At 43.7% G+C, this 24,664-nt stretch overlaps 1 protein-coding gene across 1 annotated transcript; it reads left to right on the forward strand.

The window, feature by feature from the left end:
- Positions 1-63: 63 nt before the first annotated feature.
- On the forward strand, positions 64-24,324 carry LOC142795941 (protein unc-79 homolog; the record flags this gene model as incomplete). Its single annotated transcript, XM_075886161.1, has 18 exons — positions 64-228; positions 1,204-1,374; positions 2,015-2,104; positions 2,966-3,021; positions 3,866-3,995; positions 6,406-6,420; positions 7,709-7,773; positions 8,802-8,963; positions 10,302-10,522; positions 11,481-11,691; positions 13,872-13,938; positions 14,003-14,040; positions 15,303-15,406; positions 15,984-16,071; positions 17,496-17,584; positions 18,453-18,576; positions 21,954-22,125; positions 24,182-24,324. Coding segments are annotated over exons 1-18 (2,073 nt in total), but the record flags the coding sequence as incomplete, so codon positions are not given.
- Positions 24,325-24,664: the final 340 nt, after the last annotated feature.

Raw genomic sequence — 24,664 nt, forward strand, 5'->3', positions numbered from 1 at the left:
TAAATGTGTGCATGTGCAAAAAAGAAAAACAACTAAGGTTCTGTATTCTTGCAAATGCATTTCGCAGTGTCCTCAAAGATGTACCCAGTATTCCTCTTGACATGATCCGTTGTCACGAGAAGGACCATGCCAGAACAACACTGTTTCCAAGTCTGGACTACAAGGCTCTCTATCACGCCATCGTGCAATTAGTGGATGCGGTTCCTGTCATCCAGTCGGGAGCTCATGGTGAGAAATCCAGCCAGACTATCAACACAGGCATTATTGGACAGCTCGTTGACTGGAATGGCAGAGGTGTTGTGTGTTGCAAGCGCTGATGATAATGTCTCTTAGTTTTTGTATTGTTCACAGCTGTTTCGACGTTTGTGTGGGCTGTAGATTGTGTATTCATTGGTGAGCTTTAGCTTACTAAAAGTGCAAGATAAGTGCTTGTGTTGATTTAGTTTTGAGAATGATGAAACACAGATTTCGGATTCTGGATTCGAAGGTTTGAGTTGGAGTTCGTAATTTTTTGTTTATGTGCCAGCAGAGTCGACCTTCTGCATGTATGTGAAATGGCCGATTTTTTAAAATTTGGCAGGAATCTTTTAGACAAAAAGCAATTTTTTTTTCGTTATTGATGCATCTGTATAGTACACTTGACAGTTATGTCAGGAGTACAATGCCCAGCACATTATAACAGACGTATATTTTTTTAATGATCTGCTCAATGATCTGCTAATGATCTGATCTGTTCTTTGAAGTTTACAGGTGATTCAGGCATAAGACATATCAAAGTGTAAACCCACTCGTAAAAAAGAAAGCAAGCATCTTTTTCCTGCTAATGTACGTGGAGAACATAAAGCAGACAAGTCATTTAAGGATGATGCAGGTTTTGGCTCCACTTTCCTGCTACACGTTTCCATTTCTATGTTATGCTAATTTGAATTTTTCGCTCCGCAAATTTTATGCAGTCATAAAATATGTAGTGGCCACTGCACATACGAGGGAAGACTCATGCAGCTGTTCCGTCTTAACCGAAGGGGTTCTTTGATCATAGCTTTGCATCGAAAAGTCTTCTTTTAGCTCAGGTTACGCTATTACAACAAACTACCCCTTTCTTCTCTCTAAGTTCAGATCGACACTTTTCTGTGTGTGTAATAAGCCAACTAAACTTAGTCCCGTTCTATATGTGCATGTGCCGTGTTTATTTATTTTCCACAGCTCTCGGATACACGATCCTAAACACTCTGGCGTGCCTAGTGCCATTCTTGGAGCACGAATATATGGACACGCTGCCTTACATTGTGGCCTCATCGATGGCCTTGTTTCCGACGTCCTTGCACAAGGACATTGTAGACATGCTCTGCAATCATCTGCTACCTTACACCATCAGTGAGTTAAACCACGAATTCTTCGAATGTTGGCTGCATCCTTCTGTAACTCTCTGTGTGCTGTGTTTATTCCTTGGTTCGATCCCTCCTGAAATATTGTTACGCTATTATTCATGTGTACTCATCGGCCATATAATCTGATATGCATGCTTGTGCTTTGAATGCCATGTGGTGCAAATGTAATTGTCTTGAGGGGATACAGTCAAGCTGCCTAGAGCAGCATTCAGCCCGAAGTTCATAAAAAAATTGACTGATTGATTGATTTGATTGATATTATATATTGTAGATTAATTTGTTTGTGTATAAATTGAGATAAACCACTAGTGAATTTTCTTACTGTTGTTTCTTGTGGGTGCCCGTTACTTCCCTTTGAAATTGAAATCGCCTATTGCAGGGGATTTGTTCTGACGAGTAGGCTTCAGCTGAGAGTTCTGAACTGTGTGTGGTATGTGCTTCAAATGATAAAGGTCAACTTGCCCCCTGTGTGTTGGGGTCAGCAAGCACTCAACTCTTGGTTGTTGACCGCGCGTTTCTTAATTTTGGCCACGCTAGGCATGCCCGTGGCAGTCACGGAAGAATGTACACAATTTACGAGAAGATGAGGTTTTGATACGCCCTGTTGTCTTTCTTTTTATTTGCAGCCAACCCAGTGGATGTGGATGCCCTTAATTATGCCAACATGTCTACATCTGCAGTAATTATGATGGTATTCCAGTACACGGAGAATGTGGGTCAGTACACACTTGCGTATCGTTAAGGCTTGGTGCGAGAGTGTTGACAGCGTGAATCTCTCTTCATGAACTTCGAGCCTTTATGCAGTCTGCAGAAATCGTACTTTACCAGTTCAATTAAATAGGTTTAGAAATGGGTGCAAAGGTGCATGTGCTCCTGCTACTTTTTTTTTGCACTTGTTTGTGTTAATAGGCCTTTTTTTATCCAAAGGTGTTGAAGTGCACGTGGACACCTTTGAACACTCTACCAGTAAATATAGTGTTTCGCAAGTTGAAAACCCAACTTGCATATGTAACCTTCTCACAAGATGGCAAAGATGTGTTCTCGTTGGAATAACCTGCATTGCTGCAAATTTTATCTTGCTTGTTTTCTATGTTTGACTGCAGTGGTTCACATCCCATAGGCGGGGCCACGAAAAACTTTGCCTTGTAATTATCACTCCGCAAGAACAAAATGGAAGCTATAATGTCAATAAGACAAGATGTGATCTAATTTCAATAAGAAACACATAAGAATTAAGGTGTTGATACTGCGATGGTGACAGTCGATGATATGAACTCAAATTAGGGGCACTCATTAAAATTTAAATGTTAACGGTGATGAGAAATAATTTTTATGAGTCATTCATGAATTTGTGCTTTCTCTGGGTCTTTTCTTAGAGACAATAATATTAATTTTGATTTGTTTGGCATGTGGGAAGTGTGTGGGAAGTAGAATTACTATATAATTTTTTCCAAAGCAACTAAAGGAGCTCTTCTGTTCTTTTTATGAAGAAACTTAGCCTAAGAAGCAAATTTAGTTGTTTGTCACACCTTCCTGCACAATGCCATTTTGCTCTATCTGGCTTTGTTCTTTGGCAGCATACCAGACGCAGTTGCTGGAATGTCTCATGAGCCTCAAACGAGACATTGTCAAGGCAAGTGGTACTTTTCCTTTTGCTTGCTTTCAAAGCTCTACTAAAGGGCGCCGCGGCCGTAAATTAAAGATTACAGGTTATCAAAATCACGCAATCTCGGTACCGTCTCGGTACAATTTGTACCGTAACTTCAGATATAGCTGGAGGAATGGAAGTCAAACACACACATAAGGCATGCTTCTATCTCACCTGCTCTATCCAAGGTTATAGGTCCATATTAAATAAGTTCGATCACACTACTGCGTGCGGTCATTTAAATAACTCTTTAAAGGGGTTGTACAACATTTTTTCAGCATAGTCGGAAAATGCTCCCGATAAGTAGTCGAAGCTCCTGAGAACATGTGGTTCATACATTATAGCACTGCATGTAGCCTGGAATTTATTATGAATTCTCAAATGCAGTGACCAATTGTTTTTTCTTTCTTCAAATAATGCCATACACCCAAATTCACAGCCATTGACTGATCTAAGCATCACGAGCTTCGTAGTTACTGCGACTGCCATGGGAGGTTACAATGTGCCCACCCGCGCTCACAATCACACAAAGAGTAAAGTGGGCATTCGAAGAAGAAAAAAAGGACACAAGTGCTCATGGTCATAACGCGTGTGTAATGTAACTTCTTTCCCCTATGCCGTCTCTCAATGCTTAGCTTCCAATGCATTAGTCGGGTCAAGGGAAGATAGAAAGCAACTACAGTGTGCGACAACCATCTGCAACTCTGCTCGTGCGCGACAAATTCAAAAATTTTTTTAAAGACAACCTAGGTTATCTGAGGTGCCTTACCTTTGTTTGTGGCCAGTGTTCCAAACAATCGCGAGAGTGACTGAGCAAGTTGTGACGCAGGACTTGCTGTGCGTGATCGCCCATGGCACGGCCAAGGCACGGCACCCAGCGGTGGAAATGTTCTTCCACTACTGGCCCACTCTGAACCCCATGCTGAGGGACAAGAAAGGGTTCTCAATCAGGCACTCAGGTTCGCCACGCCCCTCAGTTGCACGCCCGACTCCTGCACGGTCTAGCCTCGCGCTCGCCGGTCTTCATCCCGTGCAACATCTCGTGTCGGAATGTGCACGAGTTGCCTGTGAGTGCCCCTGTGTCGGGATTGCTGCCGCATGCTTCTGTGTCTCCATGTCCTGCATTTTCTGCACCCGTCTTTCAATTCGCATGCTACCATAAATGCATGCCATGAAAGCTCCCAATGTGTCCATATCAGAAAAGCTGCATTGCTTTCGTGAACACGCAAAAGAACGCTGACAACTGGAACACAGCTCGTCACAGCAGTGGTGACATCTGCCCTACCAAACCCTACCGCTAAGAAATCTTCGTTTTAGTACTTCTTGCACTCGAAGCGTTCCACATTTTTATGGCAGCACCACACATCATTGTCAAACCACTAGACCGAACTCGTGCAAATATTGTTTTGGTCAAGGCACATTAAAAAAGTGACTTTCAGAATGCCTCCCTCAGGTCACGTTATTGATTTTGCACTTTCAATAGCGAGTTTGGTGCACCAAGGGAAACTGTCGATGAATGCACTTAGCGTAGTGAACACATTCTTCTGTCCTCGCGTAGACTAGCTCACAGCATGTGTTTAAGGTGAAAGCTGCTGTAATTTCTTTTTGCCCACTGTGCAATGCTTGGGGATTACACTTAGGGTCACATCGCAGGTAAGAGCAGCTAACCTTTCACTTCATTTCGTATTCTAAATTTAGGACTGCCTTAAGTAAGCTCTATTCATAAATTCTCCGTGACGAAAAATGCCGACACAGATCTAGGTTTCCTAATACATTACCAAAGAAACATCACATTCCGAAAATTGTATGTACTCATGGATGTTATAATTGATAGTCATGCTCGAGAAGCTTGATGCTGTGGCTGCATGCAGAATGGAAGTACCTATCAATACTAAATGTCTAGCTTTGTTCAAAGCATTTGAATCCTTGCTCACGGCCAGCTGCATTGTGTGCAGTCGTGTTCAATGCGAGCTGAAACACTGGTGCCTGTTGTTGAAGGGGGCTCCTACGTGACGGTGCTGGCATACAAAAAAATTGCAAACCCTACTAAAGTCAACTACTGGCATTACCCTGTAATGCCTATTGTATCATAGTTCGTGTGTACTGATTTTTCATGTTGGAGTGCCAACAGTCTGGAAGCCACTTTGACCACGAACATCGATGTTCTGGCTCCCAATGAGTGTGACTATACTACCTTCATCTTGCTTACTGCTGCATAAACCCTCATGTTCCAGCTTAGTAGCATCAAGCTTTGGCATGGGATTGTTTGGTAGTTTAGATATTCAAAGTAGTCATTGGGGTTTACGTTTAGTGAAAATAGTACGAATCTTGTTTCAAAGGCATGGACGAATGGTTCGAGGAGTAGTTGTAATGAACGTGGTAGTGCACATTATACGGGTCTTGACTCGTATACATTATTCCTATCTGCTCGCCGAGTAACAATATAATAATGATTATGCTTTAGTAGAATAGCATTACTTTGGAATACTAATTACAATCGTTCAGATTATCAGCATAATTCTTTATAACTGCGTTATATGTATGTAACATATGCAAAATGTGCTCTTGTTCTTCGAATACATGGGACAAAAAAAAAAAGAATTGGACTGCATAAATATTGTGTGGGCCTTAAAGTAACAAATGAAGGCTATATAAATATGTGTAAATTTCGTGACGGAACATTTTTATTGTTCTAGTAACGTTGCTAGTAACCTTGTAATTTTACGTTGCTAGTAACCTTGCAAAGTCTGTACAGGTAAAAAAAAACGTATGCCCGACATGTCTATTTTAAAAATTGATGGCATCATGCAGTAGAAACAATTTGGTAAAGGTTGTTTTAATATTAATTTTTAATGGCGTTAGCTCAGTGCAGCACTTATTGTTTTGTACTGTGGTCAGCAGTAGCTGTTTCCTTCCAGAACACCAGCTAATGAAGGGTGCTAGGATGAATTCTAAAAAAGTACCTAATTGGGGTTGAAAGTAGTTCAGCAAGCAGAGTATAAACGTGCCATGAGCTTACGGAAATAATGTAAAAAAAATAATTTTCATACAAGTCCGTAGTGTATTTGTAAAACATGCCTGAAATGGCTGTAAGTTATGTATAAGTGGCACATTTGTAACCCCTTGTGACTCTAATTCTAAAGCAGTTGTTCATTTTGCAGCAAGCTTCAATGTTCGAGTTTTGAGAATGTCGTACCCTTTTGTCAGTTCTACTGTTTAATAGGTAAATTAAAGAAAAATTAAAGAGAGTGCTGTGTGTGTTTGTATTCCATTCAGCTGTGTGTATGTGTGTCTTTCTCTTCTTCTGTGTCCTGTGGTGATCCTCTTGTCTCACCCTGGCCTCTGCCTCCCCGTTTAACACCCTGTCAGGATCTTGCCCCATTGGTAAGATGTCTCTTTGCTGTACGCCTTTGTCGAAGCTCTCCAATGTATGCAGCGCACTGTTAAACACTGATGACCGCAGATTGGAAAGAAGAAGTCTATAAACAAACTAGCTTATATTTTGATAGCGGAACCCATTCCCACGAAAAGTGAGTCAACATCATTGGCGTGTTAGCTTTGAAAGAATTAGTCATTGACATCACAACTGTTGGTACTTGCATCGCTAAAAGAAGAAACCTGAATGACGCCTTCTCCAGTTTCTATTTCAGATGACAAGTAACTGCACTGATACCTTGTGATGTGATGTAAATGACTAAGCCTTTCAATCCTAGCATGCCAGTGTTGATGGGGAACATTTGATGAAGATAGCTTCAGCTTCCAAAATGTTTGCCAGCTTGTCTGAGGCACTCATTCGTGTGCATGCAACTTCTATAGCATGTTATGTTTCCATCTATCACTTCCCACCGGGACTAGGTTCTTGACGAAAGGGATGCGATGCCTTTGCACAAGTCCGATGTTGCGCAAAGAAAAACTCGGTGTCATTTAGGTACATTATTTTCGGGGGACACTGATGTCGAGAATCGCTGCATACATTGTAGAATTTTGACACACGCTTTCTTCTTTTGCTGAACTTCGTCATCGTGCATTGATGCCCGCTCCCACAATCTTTGTTTCGCAGAATATTTGCATGATGTCGCATCATGATTGGTGATTGGCGTTCCTCATGTTCGCCATGGAATGAGAAGTGTGTGTGGCTAAAATGAGGAAAAGACAGAGTGGCTGTAAGTTCTGCTGGCCAAGACACAGATAAGCTTTTTGTGACAGGCAAATGAGCCACTGATCAGTGAACAAAATCATTCTTTTTGCCTAGGCATGTAAAGGTGAGCACTTAGAAGTGCACAATAAGCCTCGGGACTACTACAGTACGTTAATGAAAGTGAAAGGAAGGTTCATTGCATATTTGTTCTCTTGTTTACTGCAAGCATGTTCGATCATATATAATTAAGGCTTTACCTTGAAAGGTGTACAAATTACTGCAATGAATAAGTTTATTAGTTGGTAAAACATCGTGATTTTCCTTGATGTATGTACTTTGCTATGTAGCTCAGCATCACACTCAATGAACAGAATACTGTCATTTATAATTTTGTAAATACTTTCCATCACTATAACGGTGCTTTTTATGAACCTAATTTCAATAGAATCGCTAGTCTGTCATCCCTAGTAGGCATTTGGATGTAAACATGACTTACACAGATAATCTGAGAATGCATTGAATGTTTTTCCCCAGGCTGGAAGCCACTGATGTGTCAACGGGAGAGTTGTGTTAGCATAGAAAACAAGGAAGCCTACAAGGTGAGGAGCTACTCTTTCTACATAGTACTGGAATTGTCAGCCAACATATCTTTTGATGTTCTGTGAGAAAGGACTGATGAACATTACAACTTCACGAGTCTTGGAGAACAGACGTGTTTGATTTTGACATTGTTTTCAATGCACAAACAAAAATCTTTGTTGTGGTTGTGGTCAGAACTTTTATGTAGTACACTAAAGCCTCGTCGATACGAATTTTGCAGGGTCGCCTGAATAATTTGTATCACCTGAAATTTGTACTAATGCGGTGATTTGGGTAAGTCGGTATACCGTCATTTTCGGGTGAACGTGCGGTGTTTGTCAGAGCCATGCCGCGCGTTTACCCAGAGCTGAAATTTGTGCCATGAAAAAAAATTGGGGAAGCCGCACACTAGCGGTGCAAGGACCGAGGAATCGACAGAGCCGGTTGCGTTCGTTCCTCCTTTACCTCCCTCTCACCCGCACTCCCTTCTCACAGCTCTTACTATACATGGCTGTCCTATTTACCACCCTTTCTTCCCCTCCCACACCTCTCTTTCCCACCCATATTTATACTATACTATACATGATACCCATTGCTATACTATACCGTGCATGCCTATGCTTTGCTTCATCTTTTCATCATCCTCCTCACCCTTACTTTCTTTTCCCACCTCCTTGCTAAACTTTAGTATGCCTGGCTATGGTATGCTTTCTCTTTCCCTCTCTGTTTCTTTTCTCTCAATCTTTATTTCTATTCTATCTTTATTTTCTTTCTAGCTTGCTCTGTTATTTTTTCATCACTTTCCTGTTTGTTTCCATTTATCTCTTTGCTGCTTTTATTTTTCTCTCTATCTTTTATGCCTCTCTTTCTCAATTTTACTCTCTCTTTATTACTGTCTTTCTCTTTTTATATCTCTCTATTTCTCTTTCTCTCTGCACGGTGAGGCACAGTGAAGTAGGATAAACGTACTACACATTAGGGTAAAGCACAGTACCAAACTGCATGTTTGGACAGTGCATTACTGGCGCCACATTTTTTCTGTGAACAGATGTGCCTCGATCACTCCATTGCCATTGCATCGGGGGAGCGGCCACCACCCCTGTTCGTGTGTCAGGGGTGCGCCGACCAGATCCGTCGGGAACACGGCCCAAACCACCTGATGGATGTACTACTGCCGATGCAGGAAATTTCTCTTCACTGTGAAAATAAGGTTAGCTATGCATATTGCAAGAGAAAAGGGAATGAAATAGGGGCACAGTTAACCTTTACCTCCAAGAGAAACTGGTGAAAGTTTTGAAAATTAATTTTAATTGCTAAAATTTTTCCCGCATTGCATCTTTATTTGAAAAATAAATTATACATGCAGGGCATGAAGGAAAAAAGGGGAATTTTAAGGGCCTGTTTTTGTTTGTTAGACATAATATTAGAATTAGCAGACAACTAGCAGTCTGATAGTTCTCATTAATACATGTGGTGCATGTCACACAATGCATCTGGATTCTAATAGTAAATTATGCGTGCGTGCATGTTGTGCAGTGGCACAAAATGTAAGTGAGAGACATGTCTGACCTGGAAAAGAGGCCTTTCTCTTGATAAGGTTTCAACGCAATTATGTGAACAGAATATAATGAAAGGAATCACGAGTATTGAAAAATGTGCTCAAGTGCCTAAACTCAAATGCAGAATGTCAACTGGTTTAAACACGTGGTGCCTGCTCTTTTTATTATTATGATTATTCTTATTATTGACTGTCATTTGAACTGGGTAAAAAAGTATTCTGGAAAAGAAAAACTAACAGAAGCCAATCTGCTACTTCTCGACAGCAAACAATTAGGTGTGTTCCTTTTATTTCGTTTAACTTAAACACATTACACATGCTGTTTACACTTGCCGCACAGATAGAATATAATGTGCTCCAGCATCTATGTGGGAGATTGTAAATATCAATGCAACTTTCATCAATGCTTTTCCATTTAACGGACCACTTTTGTTTGCATGGCCGCCGCAATGGTACCGTAGTTACAGTGCTCTGCTGCTGACCCAGGGGTGTCAGGTTTGATTTCAACTGTAGAGGTAGCATTTTCGATGGAGGCGAAAACGCCTGAGGCCCATGTACATATATATATATATAGGTAGCCGTTAAAAAAGACCCAGGAAGCCAAAACATCGGGAGCCCCCGACTGTTGTGCGCCTCGTAGTCATATTTTGATTTTTGTGCACAAAACGCTAACAATTATTATTATTGCTTTGGTTTGCACAGTTGTTCGCAGTAAAACAATATGGACGAGATGGTACTGTATTGTTACGTGTCGAGAAACAAAGACAAGGAAGGCTGTTCATACGATGCATGTATACAAGCAGAACCATTAGGTATCTAGATGTACTCAAGCTCGTGCTCAGAGCTCAGATTCTCAACTTGCTTACTTCTCTATGAATCTCTTGTTTGGCCAGTTATTAATCTCGTCGTAGCACTGTGCTAGATTATGTGAAGTACGGCATGTTATGGCTAACATCCAACTCAAACGTAAAAGGCCTTCCCCGTACGCAGAACTGCAGTGGTCGTGAGAAGTCGGCCAGCGTGACCTGCTTCTCCATGGAGTGTGCCAGTTTCAACGGCAACCGGCCCATTCGCTACTGTGGCCAGTGCTTCCAGGGAAAGCACGCCGGCAACAATGAGCGTGCCAGCCAACACGTGGCTCTGCGACCCATCCCGAGCCCCTGGAGCATGGATCGTGAGACACAGCTCTACTTCGTTGAGGCCATTGTCAGGTCGGGTTCAACAGCCACAAAGCTCATAGGCTTTCTCCACGTGTTGTAATGCGGTATAATGAACAAGTGACTGGATGTAGTGCTCACGTATAAAATCCCATCATTTTTTTTAGTGCAGTGCCTGATATGAGCAGTTGCTCGTGACAATTGTGTCATGTTGCTTCAAATCTCGCCACTAAAGCTAATGATAACCATAATGTAAGTGTTAAGAGTCGAAGTTATGCCACTATGACACAAGTTATAGATGCTGGAAACAAGAGTACATGCAATACCCAGCCCTAATTTTTGTGTTTTGAGTCAATGAGTAGTGCACGCTTAGAAATGAAATACTGCCATGGTTATTCAGACCAAACCATGGATCACACATTGATATGGGATTTCAGTTTGAGCCATTAGCACATGAGTTGGCAAATGCAGCAACAGCATTTCTGGTGTAACCAGCATGCTTACAAACAAGACAAATGTTCACAGGAGGATAGACGCGAAATGATGAGAAATTGTTGAACATGGCAGGCTGCTATAGCCATTGTTCTGACTAGTGGATGCATCTTTGTCAAGGCAACAACCTTGCCAATGAGTTGCGGCCTTGACAAAGACAAGTGCGCTCGTCAAAACACACGAGCAACATTCCCTGTTCAAGGTGGTGGTGGTGGTTGTGATGTTGCAAAGGTCTGAGCCTGGCCTAAATGACTGGCTACATTTCTTCATCGGCACGCTTATATACATACCTTGGATAGCATAGAGATCTCTTATGAAAGAAGGTTAATAGGGAGAAATAGTATCAAGTTCTCTATCATTATGATCTTATATTATGACACTTGAACGATTAGCTCTGTGCTTCGCAGTTTGCAATTCACTAATTTATCGCTCAAGCTCAAAGAAGATGCAAAAGCTGATTGTTAATCAGATAAACTTTCTCTGAAGACCTTGTATTCACACTCCTCCACTTGTGATGCAGTCTTCTAAAGGAGGCCCAGCCCACATCAGACAAAGGCGGCATACCGGGAAAGGAATCGACGACCGATCGCCACTCACGCTTGGGTGGCCTACTCTCAGAGGGTCCCGAGGAATCGCTGGAATGCATGGCCCAGGAAGAGCGACAATTGCTGAGCCGCTATGGCGTCTGGCTCTTGGTTGGCCTCTGCACACCCGAAGACAACACGCCTCCCGTAATTTGTTTGACACACTTTCATAAGTTTAAAAGCAAAGCTGTATTTAGCTCGATTCTGGTGGATTGTGTTCACAGAAAAAAAGGAATGTAGGACAATTTTTGCTGAATCGATTAACTAGGCTAATCCGGCATTTTCGCATTGAAAAACAATATGGGCATGGCATGGAAGTCAGCATTAAAATTATGATATCCCTGAAATGGCAGAATGAAGGTAGTAATCTTTTCTTAAAGACATAATTACTTGGCTAAAGAAATGAACTTCATGCCGTTTTGTGCTTTTGAAACAATGGGTTTTTTTATGTACGGCAGCATTTCATTTCAAGGCTGCCGTTAGATGCCGTTGACGAGAGAATATATATCACATGCAAGAGTACCTCCAGAATATTTGAGTGCATCTCTCTTTATTTGCTTATTATATCAATAATGATGATACATAAATTCAAAATGGCAATATTCACTGTACCAGTCTAACTATAGTCACAGCTGTCCTGGCTTCCATCTTCACAGCGGCAGCAGAAGGGCTCTGAATTTTTTCGTTGCTGCGTTTGACGAGTGTTGTACAAGTTGATGGCTGAACAGAACTGCGGCGTTTTTTGAGAAACAACTGTGAAATACCATAAAATAGTGGAATTCTGCAAAATGTAATTGAGAGAAATGAGTAAGCATTACCATTTATTATCTCTAATTACTATCTTTATATAACTATTTCTAATTAATGTGATAGGCAGCCCTAGCAAACAGTATGTAGCATCACCCAACAGTGATAGTGTTACATGGATAGATAGAGTAAGATTCTCACAAAGAATTGGTTGGCTTCACGCCAGCTCGGACACTTTTTGCCACTTCAACTCTACAAACGCTGATGTGTTAAAAGCTAAGTGGTATATGTAGTTATACCTTCTCAAGCCTTTAGTGTAGAACATGTGTCAACAGTAAATGTTTAGTCACTGCAGCAGCATTCTTCTTCTTCGGAAGGTGTATTTTAAGCTAATTATTAGACGTCCAGGGGGCCTCAATTTTTATATAACGTTTGTGGCAGTTACCGCAGAAAGTATCAAGAAATAACTGCTCGATGTACCATCAAGGAAGTCATATTTCTTAAGCACTGAGCATTGGTTAAGCAAAGTGCATTGCAGTATTCATAGTGAAACCGGAGTTAGCCGTTATCTCGGTAGTCTTTAAGAGTAGAAAATGGACCTGGACTGTCCACATGGTGCATGGGACAGATAACCCATGGTCACTTATAATGGCAAAATGCATGTGATCAGATGAGATATGCAGTTTAGGAAGGCATGGAGTCAGATAGAGTGACAAAATTAAAGTTGGCAGGAATAATATGGAATTCACATAATATATATAAATGCATGGTGTAAATGGAATTCGAATATGCTATATTGTCACAACCCCGTCAGAATATATGTATCACCTTCTTCCTGGCACATAGTGCCATTATTTGTCATAGAAATGGTATCAAGTTTTACAGCGAAAGCTGTTTTGAGATACAAGGGTCGCATGCGCCGTAGTTGTCCGCCGCCGTCGGCGGTGTCCGCAACCACTATCGCACAAAATTAGAAAAAAAAAACTAAGTAAATAAAATACACCAAGGACACAATGAGATTCGTACCCGGGTCCTCTGCGTGCCAGTCCAGTATTCTACCACTGAGCTGTGCTGGTGCTCGGAACTCCGTTGCAAACTGACCATAGGCAGGCTTCATGTCGGGAAAGGAATCCCGTTATGTGTGTATTAGGGCATTTAGAACAGCAAAGGAACAGCCATGCGTCACAGTGTGAATTGCGTAGCGAGTGGGTCGTTCAATGGTACGACCCCATTATAATAGCGCTAGGCGTAATTCTTCATCGTCGTCAGCCACAGCATGAAAAAAATTGCTCAGAATTGCTTGCAAGGGTGTAGCGAGTACCACACTTCTACGAAGGATGGCATAGTGAATGCCTTCTTACTACACAAAAATTATGATGATTTAGGGTGCAGTAGGTACCCTGCAAGTGTGTGTGTAGCAGTTACCCAAATGGTGTTTAAAAAAAGCCTCTGAAAGGCCGCTCTTCCAGCTTTCGCTGGGACTATTCTGCGCGTTCCACGCAGTCCTGGTGGCCTTTTTTTTTTTTTGAATACTGTATAAATGTTTCTAGATTTAAGTTTTGCTGGTCTACTTCATACAGGAAACCCTTGGCCGCCTCCTGGGAATGCTCTTCCAGTGGTTCCACTACACTGCTTGCCTGCCCGATGGTGCGCATCCTATAGGCCAATGTTTGCATGCGATTTGTAAAATTTTGAAAATTTGTCATTGCAGATCAAACAGGAAATTCGCTAGAAAGGCTTAAGACGGAAGTAAGTATGCAGCTGCTTTACTAGTTGTTCTTTTAGGTTGGTTTGTGCTGCTTGGTGAAATAATCTGCCGCTTGCATACTATACCAGATTAGTGCGTTTGTTTACTTGATAAAAACCGAAGTCGATTTTTCATAAGCCTGGACTAGTGTAAGTTGCTATATCGTGAGTTGACCATGCCCAAAGGAATCATTCAAGTCTTTGCATGTTTATATGTTTTTGTCCTGAGACAATGGCATAGGTACACAAAACAGATTCTTTGAATAGGCTTCGTCTACTACTGCTGGTGATAGCCACTAGGTGATGAAATATTCCTTTTGTTTCAAGCTAGACTTGTTATGTTGCGTTCAAGATAAATTCAGCCTCATTTCATCTTGTCAAGTATACTTCGCTGATTTCTTTTCGTGGTAGTGACACAAGGCAAAAATAATGTTCTGAGCATTTCCTCCAGCAATGCAGGCAATACCCAACCTATGTAAAGTATTACATGAACTTGATTGACCCAGCAGGGCTGAATAAAGTCATACCTCCATGTATAGAAGATGAATGTAATGATTTGTCGAAGTAAATGAAGTGTTGCCATCATGCATTGTTCATACTGAATTACGAACATATGTTTAAAATGAATTCTTTAATATAGTGAACCTATTTTGCAGCGTAAGCTGTTCAGAGATCACAACAAGGGTGCTGTAGTTGTCCATCGCCACCGGTGTCCGTAACCGCTAACGCATGAAATAAGAAAGAAAAAAAAATCAAATAACGAAAAAAAGATATCCGGGATAGAAGGGGGGCCAAACTTGGGTCCGCTTCGTGCCAGCCCAGTATTCTACAGCTGAGCCATGCCAGTGCTCGAAACCCCTGTGCACAAAAACCTTACGCAAGCGTTACCTCGTGGAGGCAGCATGCTAACATATGCAATATAACATGGTAATAAGTGTAAAATAACAACCTGGTGTCACCGAACACGAGTTGCATAACCAGGCATCAAACAATACGAATTGCATAACGAGGGGTTCGTTGAGTGCTTGCACCCCGTTACAAAGGACCTTCGCATAACTCTTCATCGTGATAGGTCACCAAATCAATTAATGGAGTTGGGGGTACCTTGCAAACGTGCTTGTACTAGTAGCCCCAAGAGAGTTTGCCTAGGCTATAGAAATGTCGCTCTTCGAGCTTTCGCTGCAACTGGCATTCTTTGTGTCAGATGCAACTTCTTCACAGTGAGGATAGCACTGAAGCATATGGTCTTACCGATGTCATTGCAGTACATCCACGGCTGGCTGATGGACATTGCGCGCACCCACTTCGATGTTTTCGTGTCCTGTCTCCTGCCTCACCCCGCGGAGTACGCTCAAGTTGGAGGGCATTGGTGAGTATTCATACCTTCAGTATAAATGGAGAATCCTGCGTTCTGGTTTCCCTGGCTTTCGTACTGTCTGCCTCAGTCGTGTGAACTGTTTGTCTGGTAGAACGATCAGTAGGCGGGATAACAGAAACCACGTAATAGCAGAGCTGACAGAAAAAATCGGCATGAGGGGTTCTGAGGGACTTGATTCTTCATTTAAGCACTAGTGCCCATCTCCTCTCACCGTGGTTTGTCCTGGTTTCTTGGTTATTTACAGCTACATGGTTCTAGTAAACAACAATGCCATGAAGACGCAACACGAAAATAGCCCTTCTAGCCCTTTACTTCGTGTACATTATCTCGGAACATCAACACATTTCACACGCCTGTTAATGTGGGTCACACAAGGTGGCTCACGGCAAGATGTACTAAATTCTCCTAGCAAATGCAATCCAAGCAGGTTCGCGTGTATAGACCTCTTTTTAACAAGTGGATGGTGCTACAACACCACTGGATAGAATGGTGGTGCTCCATCCACTGATGCATTTCTGCCATGGTTACTGTTTAATCGACACTGACTTTTTGTTGTTTCTCTTGCCAGGGATAACTGGCCGTGCCAGACTGACCAAATAAAGGAGGGGTTCAAGACACTCCTTTGCCTCGTTCCCTATGACATTATCAACAGAGATGTAAGTGGCAGATTTCTTTTGTTTTGAAGTTTGTGCCACTGTATTCCGTCTTTCCAGAAAGCTATGCGTGTACAACATGTAAACAGCTTTTATATAAGCATGCACTAATGCTGCGTTCTATCTTTAAAGCTTCTTTTTTTTTGCCAATGCCTTACCATAACAATAACAGTATGTCACTTGTTAGTTCTGCTTGTTAGTTTTTAGTTTTTGTGAAAGCAGTGACCTATGGAAAAAAAAATGAAAACTGTCATCTGCATTAGCACTTGTTAGTTTTTGCTTGTTAGTTTCTGCTTGTTAGTTTTTGTGAAAGCAGTGACCAATGGAGAAAAAAAATGAAAACTGTCATCTGCATTAGCACTTTCTATGCACCAGTAGGCACTGTTACACTTAATCTGTCAGCTTATCAGCTGGCATCTTGAGGTACTGCATTTAGATGTGTGCAAAAAATGAAATGCAAGCTGCTGTGGCATTGCCTTGTGACTTAACATTCCTCTTTTTCTACTGGGCTGGTGTTAGCACTGTGTGCGCTAAATTGTATGATGAGCATGGTTCTTAATTGGTAACAGTAGTCTGCTGAATTGTACAGTATTATTATACAGCTCGGCGATCCATCAACCCTAAGAAAGAATAAAAACTTGCCAAAATTACCGGGAAAATTTTTTCTCAATTTGTGGAGATCTTTTTTTAGCATAAAATAGTACCATTATTTCAATTAAATTTGGTTATTTATTTTGTTAATTGCATTAAAATATAGCTCAAAAGTGGTTTAACCGCATGGCCATGCAATGGAAAAATACTATGAAATGAAAGCCGAGGCACGAAAATAGTAGCCCAGCATGGACCATTGCAGCGATCGAGCATCAAGAAACAAAAGTTTGACGAATATAGTTTTCGTTGGTTCTGTCAGGGACTAATTCTTTATGACATGTACATTCATCATAGGTCAGGAATCATAAAATCTCATGACAACTATACTCACAGTAGTGAAAAGGTTCAACACGTGACCTAAAAGTAAAAAAAAAATCATTTTCTACACGCATTTTTTTTATTATAGTTAAGTTTAGAGAGAGAGAGACTTAGCAGTACAATTAGCAATTGAGCAGTACATATTAAACAGCTTTTTAGGCAGTACTTTTGTTGCATATTTTTAAATTTGAGCCTACTTCATGCAAACATCACCATCTGGGTGGCCAGATACCCACTACATCACAGTAGTTATGGAGGTCTCAAGTGTTGCATGTGCGGTTTCATACCTGCCTGCTCAAGTCTGGTCTGCCTTTAGAAATGTACCATCTGAGTTGCGAAACAAAGAGATGTCATCGCAAGGTTACAGCCGTGTGGTATAAGCATTGTTTTGTGCTGCATAAGCATGTGTTTGCGATCAACCCGCTGATTGAGTAAATATGCTCACCGTTACAATTCAGGTGTGGGAGTACATCATGCCACATTGGATGGAAGCCTTCAGATTCGAAATACCTGAGGAAGAACTTTCCGAACTCAAAATCCTTCTCAGGTATGTCGGTTCATCATAAAATGGGATGTGCACAGTCCAGATTTGGATATTGCATCTGTGACGGCCTATGCATGGGCTTGAACGCTTTGGTGAAACTCTTTGTATTTGCTTTGCAATTAAATTACAGAGCTACCAATAAACAAGAGTTGAAAAGAAGTCTTACAAAAAAATTTACTAAATTTTAGCGGTGACTCATTGGGCTAGCTTAGGGGGTAACGTGTTGCACTTCTAAGCCAGAGTATGTGGGTTTGAGTCCTGCTGCACCAGCCTCGTTCTTGTCAGCGGGTGTGAAATTTCCAAAACCCCTGTGTACTTAGCTGTAAGTGCACTTAAGAGAACCCAGGTGGTCGAAAATTATCCGAGATGCCCCACTATAGTGTGCCTTAGCCATATCGGGGTGTTGGTGCGTAGAGGCACAGAAATTATTATTATTAAACCTCAGCTGTTTTGAGTAGTAGAGCAAACAAAGCTGACACTCGGAAGCAAGTGTTTTCATACCAATGGCCAATGTTTTTCTCAAAGCATATGCAGTACTCATAGATGAAAACGTGACATCTTTTTAATTTATTTTTTGGTATGACTACAATGAGTAATTGAGATAACTGCATGATGTCACTGCAAATCTGGCTGCTAAAGGCAATGTTGGCTCTGATGGAAGCATTTGAATGAAAATTGCCCCGATATGAAATAAACCGTAGACGCCAGAAACAAAAGTGCTGCTTAGCATAACTTAGCCCCTATTACTCCCGTTTGAATGTCTGAGTACTGGGCGTCTTACCGTCGCATGTTATGGGCAGCACTTTCTGCAGCGGCCGCGAAGAGTCGCCCTCCATTTCGTATTGTTGACTCACGGATTTCTTCCTTGCAGCAAAGTTCTAGATCCAGACCTAAGCCCTTTGGGGTTCAACATCAAGCAGATGTATGGATTCCTGACTGCTCGCTTTGAGAATACCACTGTGCAAGTACAGGAGCAAGCGCTGTACTGGCTACAGGTATGCTATGTGATCAGATGTTAGGCTTAGCCTTTGCTTATAGCTACACGTAGGCCAAGGCTTTTCCTTGCTGATGGTCGTATTCACTTGATAACCGGAAGCTCAGAAGAATATTTACCGACGGGCATGTTTTTACTGATAAGCGTATTGTGCTTCCCCATGAGTGTGTCTGTAGTTTCAGCAGAATTTAAAAATGCGCATAGAAGACAGCACGAAAACTGGAACAGAGGTGTACACGTTGTGGGGGTGCTGACAACCCCCTGTAAAGTTGTCTGCGCCGCGTGGCGCACGTGCTTGCCCCAAGGCTTTGTTTCGGTGGTGACCACCGCCGGGCGATAGATGGCGTTGTGTTCGCTTTGAGTACCACTGTTGGTAGAGTGGTAGCGCCGGTGGTGGCCCCTGGCGGAAGGCGGGCCTTGGTGGTGGGCGAGCGTTGAGCGAGTCTCTTCTGCGCGTGGCGGCTGCCGCGGACGGTTGTCTGTCGCGTGGGCCCCCGGTGCTCGGCACCGCGGGCTTCGCGCCGCGGTCCCGCGTGGAAAGTCAGGCGTTGGCGACGCCGCCTTGGGTATGTGTTAGTGTGTTGGGTGTGTTAGTGTGTGTGTATCATGTTATTGTGTGTTTAGTGTGTCACTGCATTATGTTGTTTGTATGGTAGCGTGTTAATTAAAATTGATGTATCATTCGGCGGACGATATCGTCGTCTGAATTAGTTAATAAATGTATCTATGTGGTGTGCTTGGTACCGATCGTGTCAACTGTGTCCGTTCACTCCGAGAGCGTGGCGTGGCGGTGCGCGCGTTCGCCTCGCCGAGACCCCACACTGGCTGCCCAACGTGGAGCTCTTGGAGTGTCGGACGACAATTTTGCGGTTCAGTACAGGGATTTTGTTAGAGCCGGAGTAGAGTAGGCCTAGGGGTGACTTCTTTGCTAGCGTCGGTGGTGTGCTTTGTTGAGAAGCGAGGAGATTGGTTTTGTAACGTGTTTCAATTGGTCGGCAGGTTGACTTTTTATTTATTTTTTTTTGCTCGCAAGTGTTGTTATTTTTTTGTTGTTGTTAGTTTTCAAAAACGTTGTTGAATTAGGACGAGAGCCATGCGGTCCGCATCCTTGGGTGAGCAAGGCCTAGAGCACGTGGTTTGTGGGCCAGGCCCGAAGCGAGTGAGTACGAAAGCCTCGTGGGTGGTCCGATTTTCTGTAAATAGCTTCTTCTATCTCTTGGGGCTCAGGGAGCCGGGCGTCGTTGCTGACTTGTATTGCGGCTCGACGCCGAGGCGTCGTGACACCGCCCGGGGCGGTGGACGCCGATCGCTCGGTAAGCTGCTGTGTGCGGCGAGCGATAGGGCCACCTCACAGAGTGGACGTCTCCTCGCGGCTGCCTCTTCTGCGCCTAGGCTGGGTGCTGGGTGGATGCCGGTTGTTGCCGTGCGACTCATTAGGCCTAAGGCTCTGCACAGCCGCCTGTCGCACGTGGCACAACTAGGTGGATCGTGGCGTTGAGGTGTTGCGCTCTGCTTCCCTCACTTTTTTTTTCTTGTGAGCACGAGTTAGGAAAAGTGATTTTTGTTTATTTTGATGGGCGTCTCGGCCGCCACCGATGTATTAGCTAGCAGTACTGACCACCGTACCACGTGGCCGAAAAGCCTGAAGCTCCCTCCCTAGGCCGCGCTCCTTTGTTTCTTTCGAGTTTTGTTTTTTGTTGATGTATTCAGCGGGAGGGATGTCATCCACGGCCGGCTGTCCTGCACATCGTCAGCGTCGCTGGCCAGGAATGCGGTCGTGAGGTCGGGCGATGGAGATGCCTGGGACCTGCGCAACTACCTGCAGTCCGGCGCCCTCGCGAGTGCTGGTCGCAACTGGAAAACGTGTCGGCGCTAGCGACGGTTCGTCGCGCCGACGGCAACGTTGCTGTTGCGGGGCCGGTACAGAGGTGAAGTCTAGCCGGACAGTGCAGCAGTGTCGACCAGCGGCGGTGTCGTAGCGCAAGGACATTATGGTCGTGCGATATCATTTTTTTGTTAAAGCTTGTGTAGCTAATTTCTGATTTCGGGATATGGTTTAATTTAGGTTGGGGGAATGTGGGGGTGCTGACAACCCCCTGTAAAGTTGTCTGCTTGCCCCAAGGCTTGCCCCAAGGCTTTGTTTCGGTGGTGACCACCGCCGGGCAATAGATGGCGTTGTGTTCGCTTTGAGTACCACTGTTGGTAGAGTGGTAGCGCCGGTGGTGGCCCCTGGCGGAAGGCGGGCCTTGGTGGTGGGCGAGCGTTGAGCGAGTCTCTTCTGCGCGTGGCGGCTGCCGCGGACGGTTGTCTGTCGCGTGGGCCCCCGGTGCTCGGCACCGCGGGCTTCGCGCCGCGGTCCCGCGTGGAAAGTCAGGCGTTGGCGACGCCGCCTTGGGTATGTGTTAGTGTGTTGGGTGTGTTAGTGTGTGTGTATCATGTTATTGTGTGTTTAGTGTGTCACTGCATTATGTTGTTTGTATGGTAGCGTGTTAATTAAAATTGATGTATCATTCGGCGGACGATATCGTCGTCTGAATTAGTTAATAAATGTATGTGTGTGGTGTGGTTGGTACCGACCGTGTTCACTGTGTCCGTCACTCCAAGAGCGTGGCGTGGCGGTGCGCGCGTTTGCCTCGCCGAGACCCCACAACGTGAAGCGAAGTGTGTTTGTGTTCTTGTTTCCACCCTGTCTTTTTCGTGCAGTTTTAAGTTTTGCTGAATCTATGAATTAACTGGCCCACATGCCCTGTTTCAGTATGTTTATGTTTACACCTATGTAAATATTTTTAACTGAACTCTTCAAAGTGTAGCTGCTGGAAAAGCTAACATATGAGCTGACGCAGCAGTTCTTCCTACCACGCTACAATCTGGTGGCAAGGAGGGTAATTACCTGTATTTTGCAAATGGAAGCTATGGTGCTTGCAGCTTACTGAAATATTCTAGCAGGTTACTGAAGTAGCCTGCAATAATGTCCTCATTGAGGTTGCGATCTTTCATCATGTTCATCGTTTTATGAGAAAAGATTGATACTATGTTGTAAAACACATACTTCATTATAAGAAAGCTGCATCTGAAACGAAGATAACTTTGTTTTAATCGGATATTCAGTATAAACATAACACTGTAAGTCTCATTATAATGAAGTCACATCTGACATGAAAATAACTTTGTTATATCCGAAAATTCATTGTAAACATATGCTCATAACATTGTATTTATCACAATATTTTTCCTTCATTGTAACGGATAATTTGTTATATCGAGGTTTTTTGGGCACATCGTGTTTTTTTCCCTTGGGAAGTCAGTGGCGTGCAAAATGGGACTGTTGTTGCATGCTACGTTTATAATTGTCTCGAGTTGATCTGGATGGGTGAACAGATCCTGACCATGCTGGAGGTTCCGGTGCCCCTGAACCTGCTCTTCTCCATGTTCGCATCCGGAGTGCAAGTTGGGGCACCACCCACTGCAAGTGATGCGACTGCCAAGGAAGGACCTGCCCAAGTCACTGGTCTCACACCCAGGTTTCATCCGCTGAGGCAGGACACCACTGGTGCGTGTGCAGTATTTTTCTTTTTCACTTCGTTGTAACAACGGTCATGTACGCCATGCACCAGTTTTACCTGCTAGAAATCTTTGCATTATTTACCCCAGGTGAAAATATTTAAATGTATTTATATCTTGCTTCAACTGTGTGGTAACTCACCGTAATTCATCGTAACGGTAGATCGCTGCGGGTTCAGGCTTGGTCTGCCACAGAGCCGCGTTTTTGTCGCCTGCTCACATGTGGCGCACCGCTTCACGTGCGCTCAACTAGTTAAGCGTTTGGTGTGGCAAAACAGACAGTGTTCGATGTTAACAGCCACACACAAACCCTTTATTGCCTTTGGCGCCACCCCGACCAAAAATATAATGTCCGCTTCCGGGACGTGGGGAGTAAAGGCTCCCTCACGCGGACATTCACCAAAAAGGGGACGCCACAAGCACGTCGCAGTTGGCAACGGCGACCTTTGACACGCTCATTGGGAAAAAGTTCCTCACGGCTATGGTGCGGACCCTCGCGATGGCCACTGGGCCTGGTAGTGAGAGTTAGGGCAAACCTCGTACGCGTAGGCCTTTGGCAAGTGCGGCTTGTCGCAGTAAGACCACGTCAAGCACTAGGCACTGCTGTTTGGCTTGTCGTAAGGTACTGAAGCTAACACACACGTAAAAACGTTCGCTGGGGATGGCTAAGCACCTAGGCAGGCTACAGTACGACTATTCCCAAAGGAGACGCATATGAAGGAAAGCATGGTCTTGCCGAGCGCCGACCAAGGAGAAGAGAACCATCCCGGCACGCACATCACTGGGTCTCGCAGACTCTTGCAGCATGCGCAGCACCAAGAACATGCGTCTTCACCACGTGTGGCGCCATATATTGGCAGGTGCCGTCACCAGAGCACGAGAGAAGGAATGGGAGTGGCAGTGCGACAAAAATGCCCACAAAATGGTAGTGGGTGCGCCTAAAATCTTCACAACTGGAACCACCTTGCTGCAGCTGGAAGCCAGTAGGTTACCAAATGATTCCAGTTGGTCCCTAGCAGGAACTACCCCAGACTGGAAATGGAACCAACGGGAACCAGTTAGTCTCGAAACTGAACCAGCTGGAACCACTTAGCCTGGCAGTGGGAACATGAAACCATTTCGTCTGAAAACCAGCTAGAACCAGTTGTTCTGGAAATAAATGAAACCACGTGACCTGGTGTCAGAATGTCTGTGCTTGTTTCAAAGTTCGCTACTGCTTATCCTGTATTTATGATTACTGTACCTTTAAATTACGGCAAAGCTGTATATTGCAAGGCAGAACCAAAACTCTTCCGTTATTACGTGTGAACAAACTCCTAGTGTGTGTGTGTGTGTGTGCCACGGAATCAAGGCTCACTACTCACCACTGGTCTACTAAAGATGCAGAAGTTATCCACAGGCAAAAACGCTTGTGCTACAAAAGGAGAAATTGTCTCACCACTGCTCCACTAAATACAAATTGGGGAACACGCTGGCAGCAAATACCAATTAAGAGAGCTGGACAGATGCAAGTAAAGTTAAAAATAATTTAATTAACAGTCAAGATTAACCCAGAGATGAACAATGGGAGCACAATTTTTAGCTTCACCAGTTGAACATCTGTACGAAATGCTTAGGCGGGGATTTTTCTTGGAGGAGGGAGGCCTTGTGGGTGTTTTTAAACTGTCGTGAAACAAATATTGTTTCTCTTGACTCAGTGGCCTTTGCGCCTGCATGAAGCCTAGGATTCAATGCCAGAAGACGTAATGAACCCTGAAGAAGTTTTTGCTCAAACATTTCCAACCGACATTTACCATGAATCTTAACCCTACTGAGGAGATAGGGCCACTAAAGATATAAATGAGGGAGCTTCCAAACTACAGAGTGGAATACTGAAAATTGCGTGTGTCATCGCTCAACGTGCAGCTTGACCTAATAGATGCAGCGAGCTATCTCAATGAACATTACTCGACAAACATACAGCTGTGTACATGTCAGTGTACTCAACAGGCTACTGCCACTGCACGCAACTGTTTTGCCGTTCATGCTCGCTCAATTGTGTGCAGGTACCATGCTTGGTAGCCTTGGCCTGGACTGCGACCAGCTTCCTAGCTTCCTACCCGAAGATGCGCCTCCCCGCGAGGAGAAGTCTGATGCCGAGGTCACCCTCAGCTGCCACATACTCATGGTCGACATACTCATCAAGCAGGCAAGTTCGACGATCATGACTACCCCCTATTCTTCAGTGGGCCAGTAGAGAGGAGAAACAAATTTGACCTTGTAACCCTATTTTGCAAACAGCACATGCAAGCTTCAATACAGTCAAAACCCTTTATAAGGGACACTAATGTAAGAGACATCGGTGTGCCTACGTTGAAGAAGGGGTCTAAAAAAAAAGTGCGTACGCGGTACCCCCGTATTTAAGAGACACCTCATACAAAAGACCAGAATCGCTGCCCAGCGCATGTTTCTTATGAAGGGGTTAAACTGTATAGGTATATCATGTAATGTGACGACGAACAGCTCTAAAAACATCGCAAGTAAAATGC

The sequence above is a fragment of the Rhipicephalus microplus genome, unplaced genomic scaffold (genome assembly GCF_043290135.1).
Source record: "Rhipicephalus microplus isolate Deutch F79 unplaced genomic scaffold, USDA_Rmic scaffold_961, whole genome shotgun sequence".
Classification (NCBI taxonomy): Eukaryota; Metazoa; Arthropoda; class Arachnida; order Ixodida; family Ixodidae; genus Rhipicephalus; species Rhipicephalus microplus.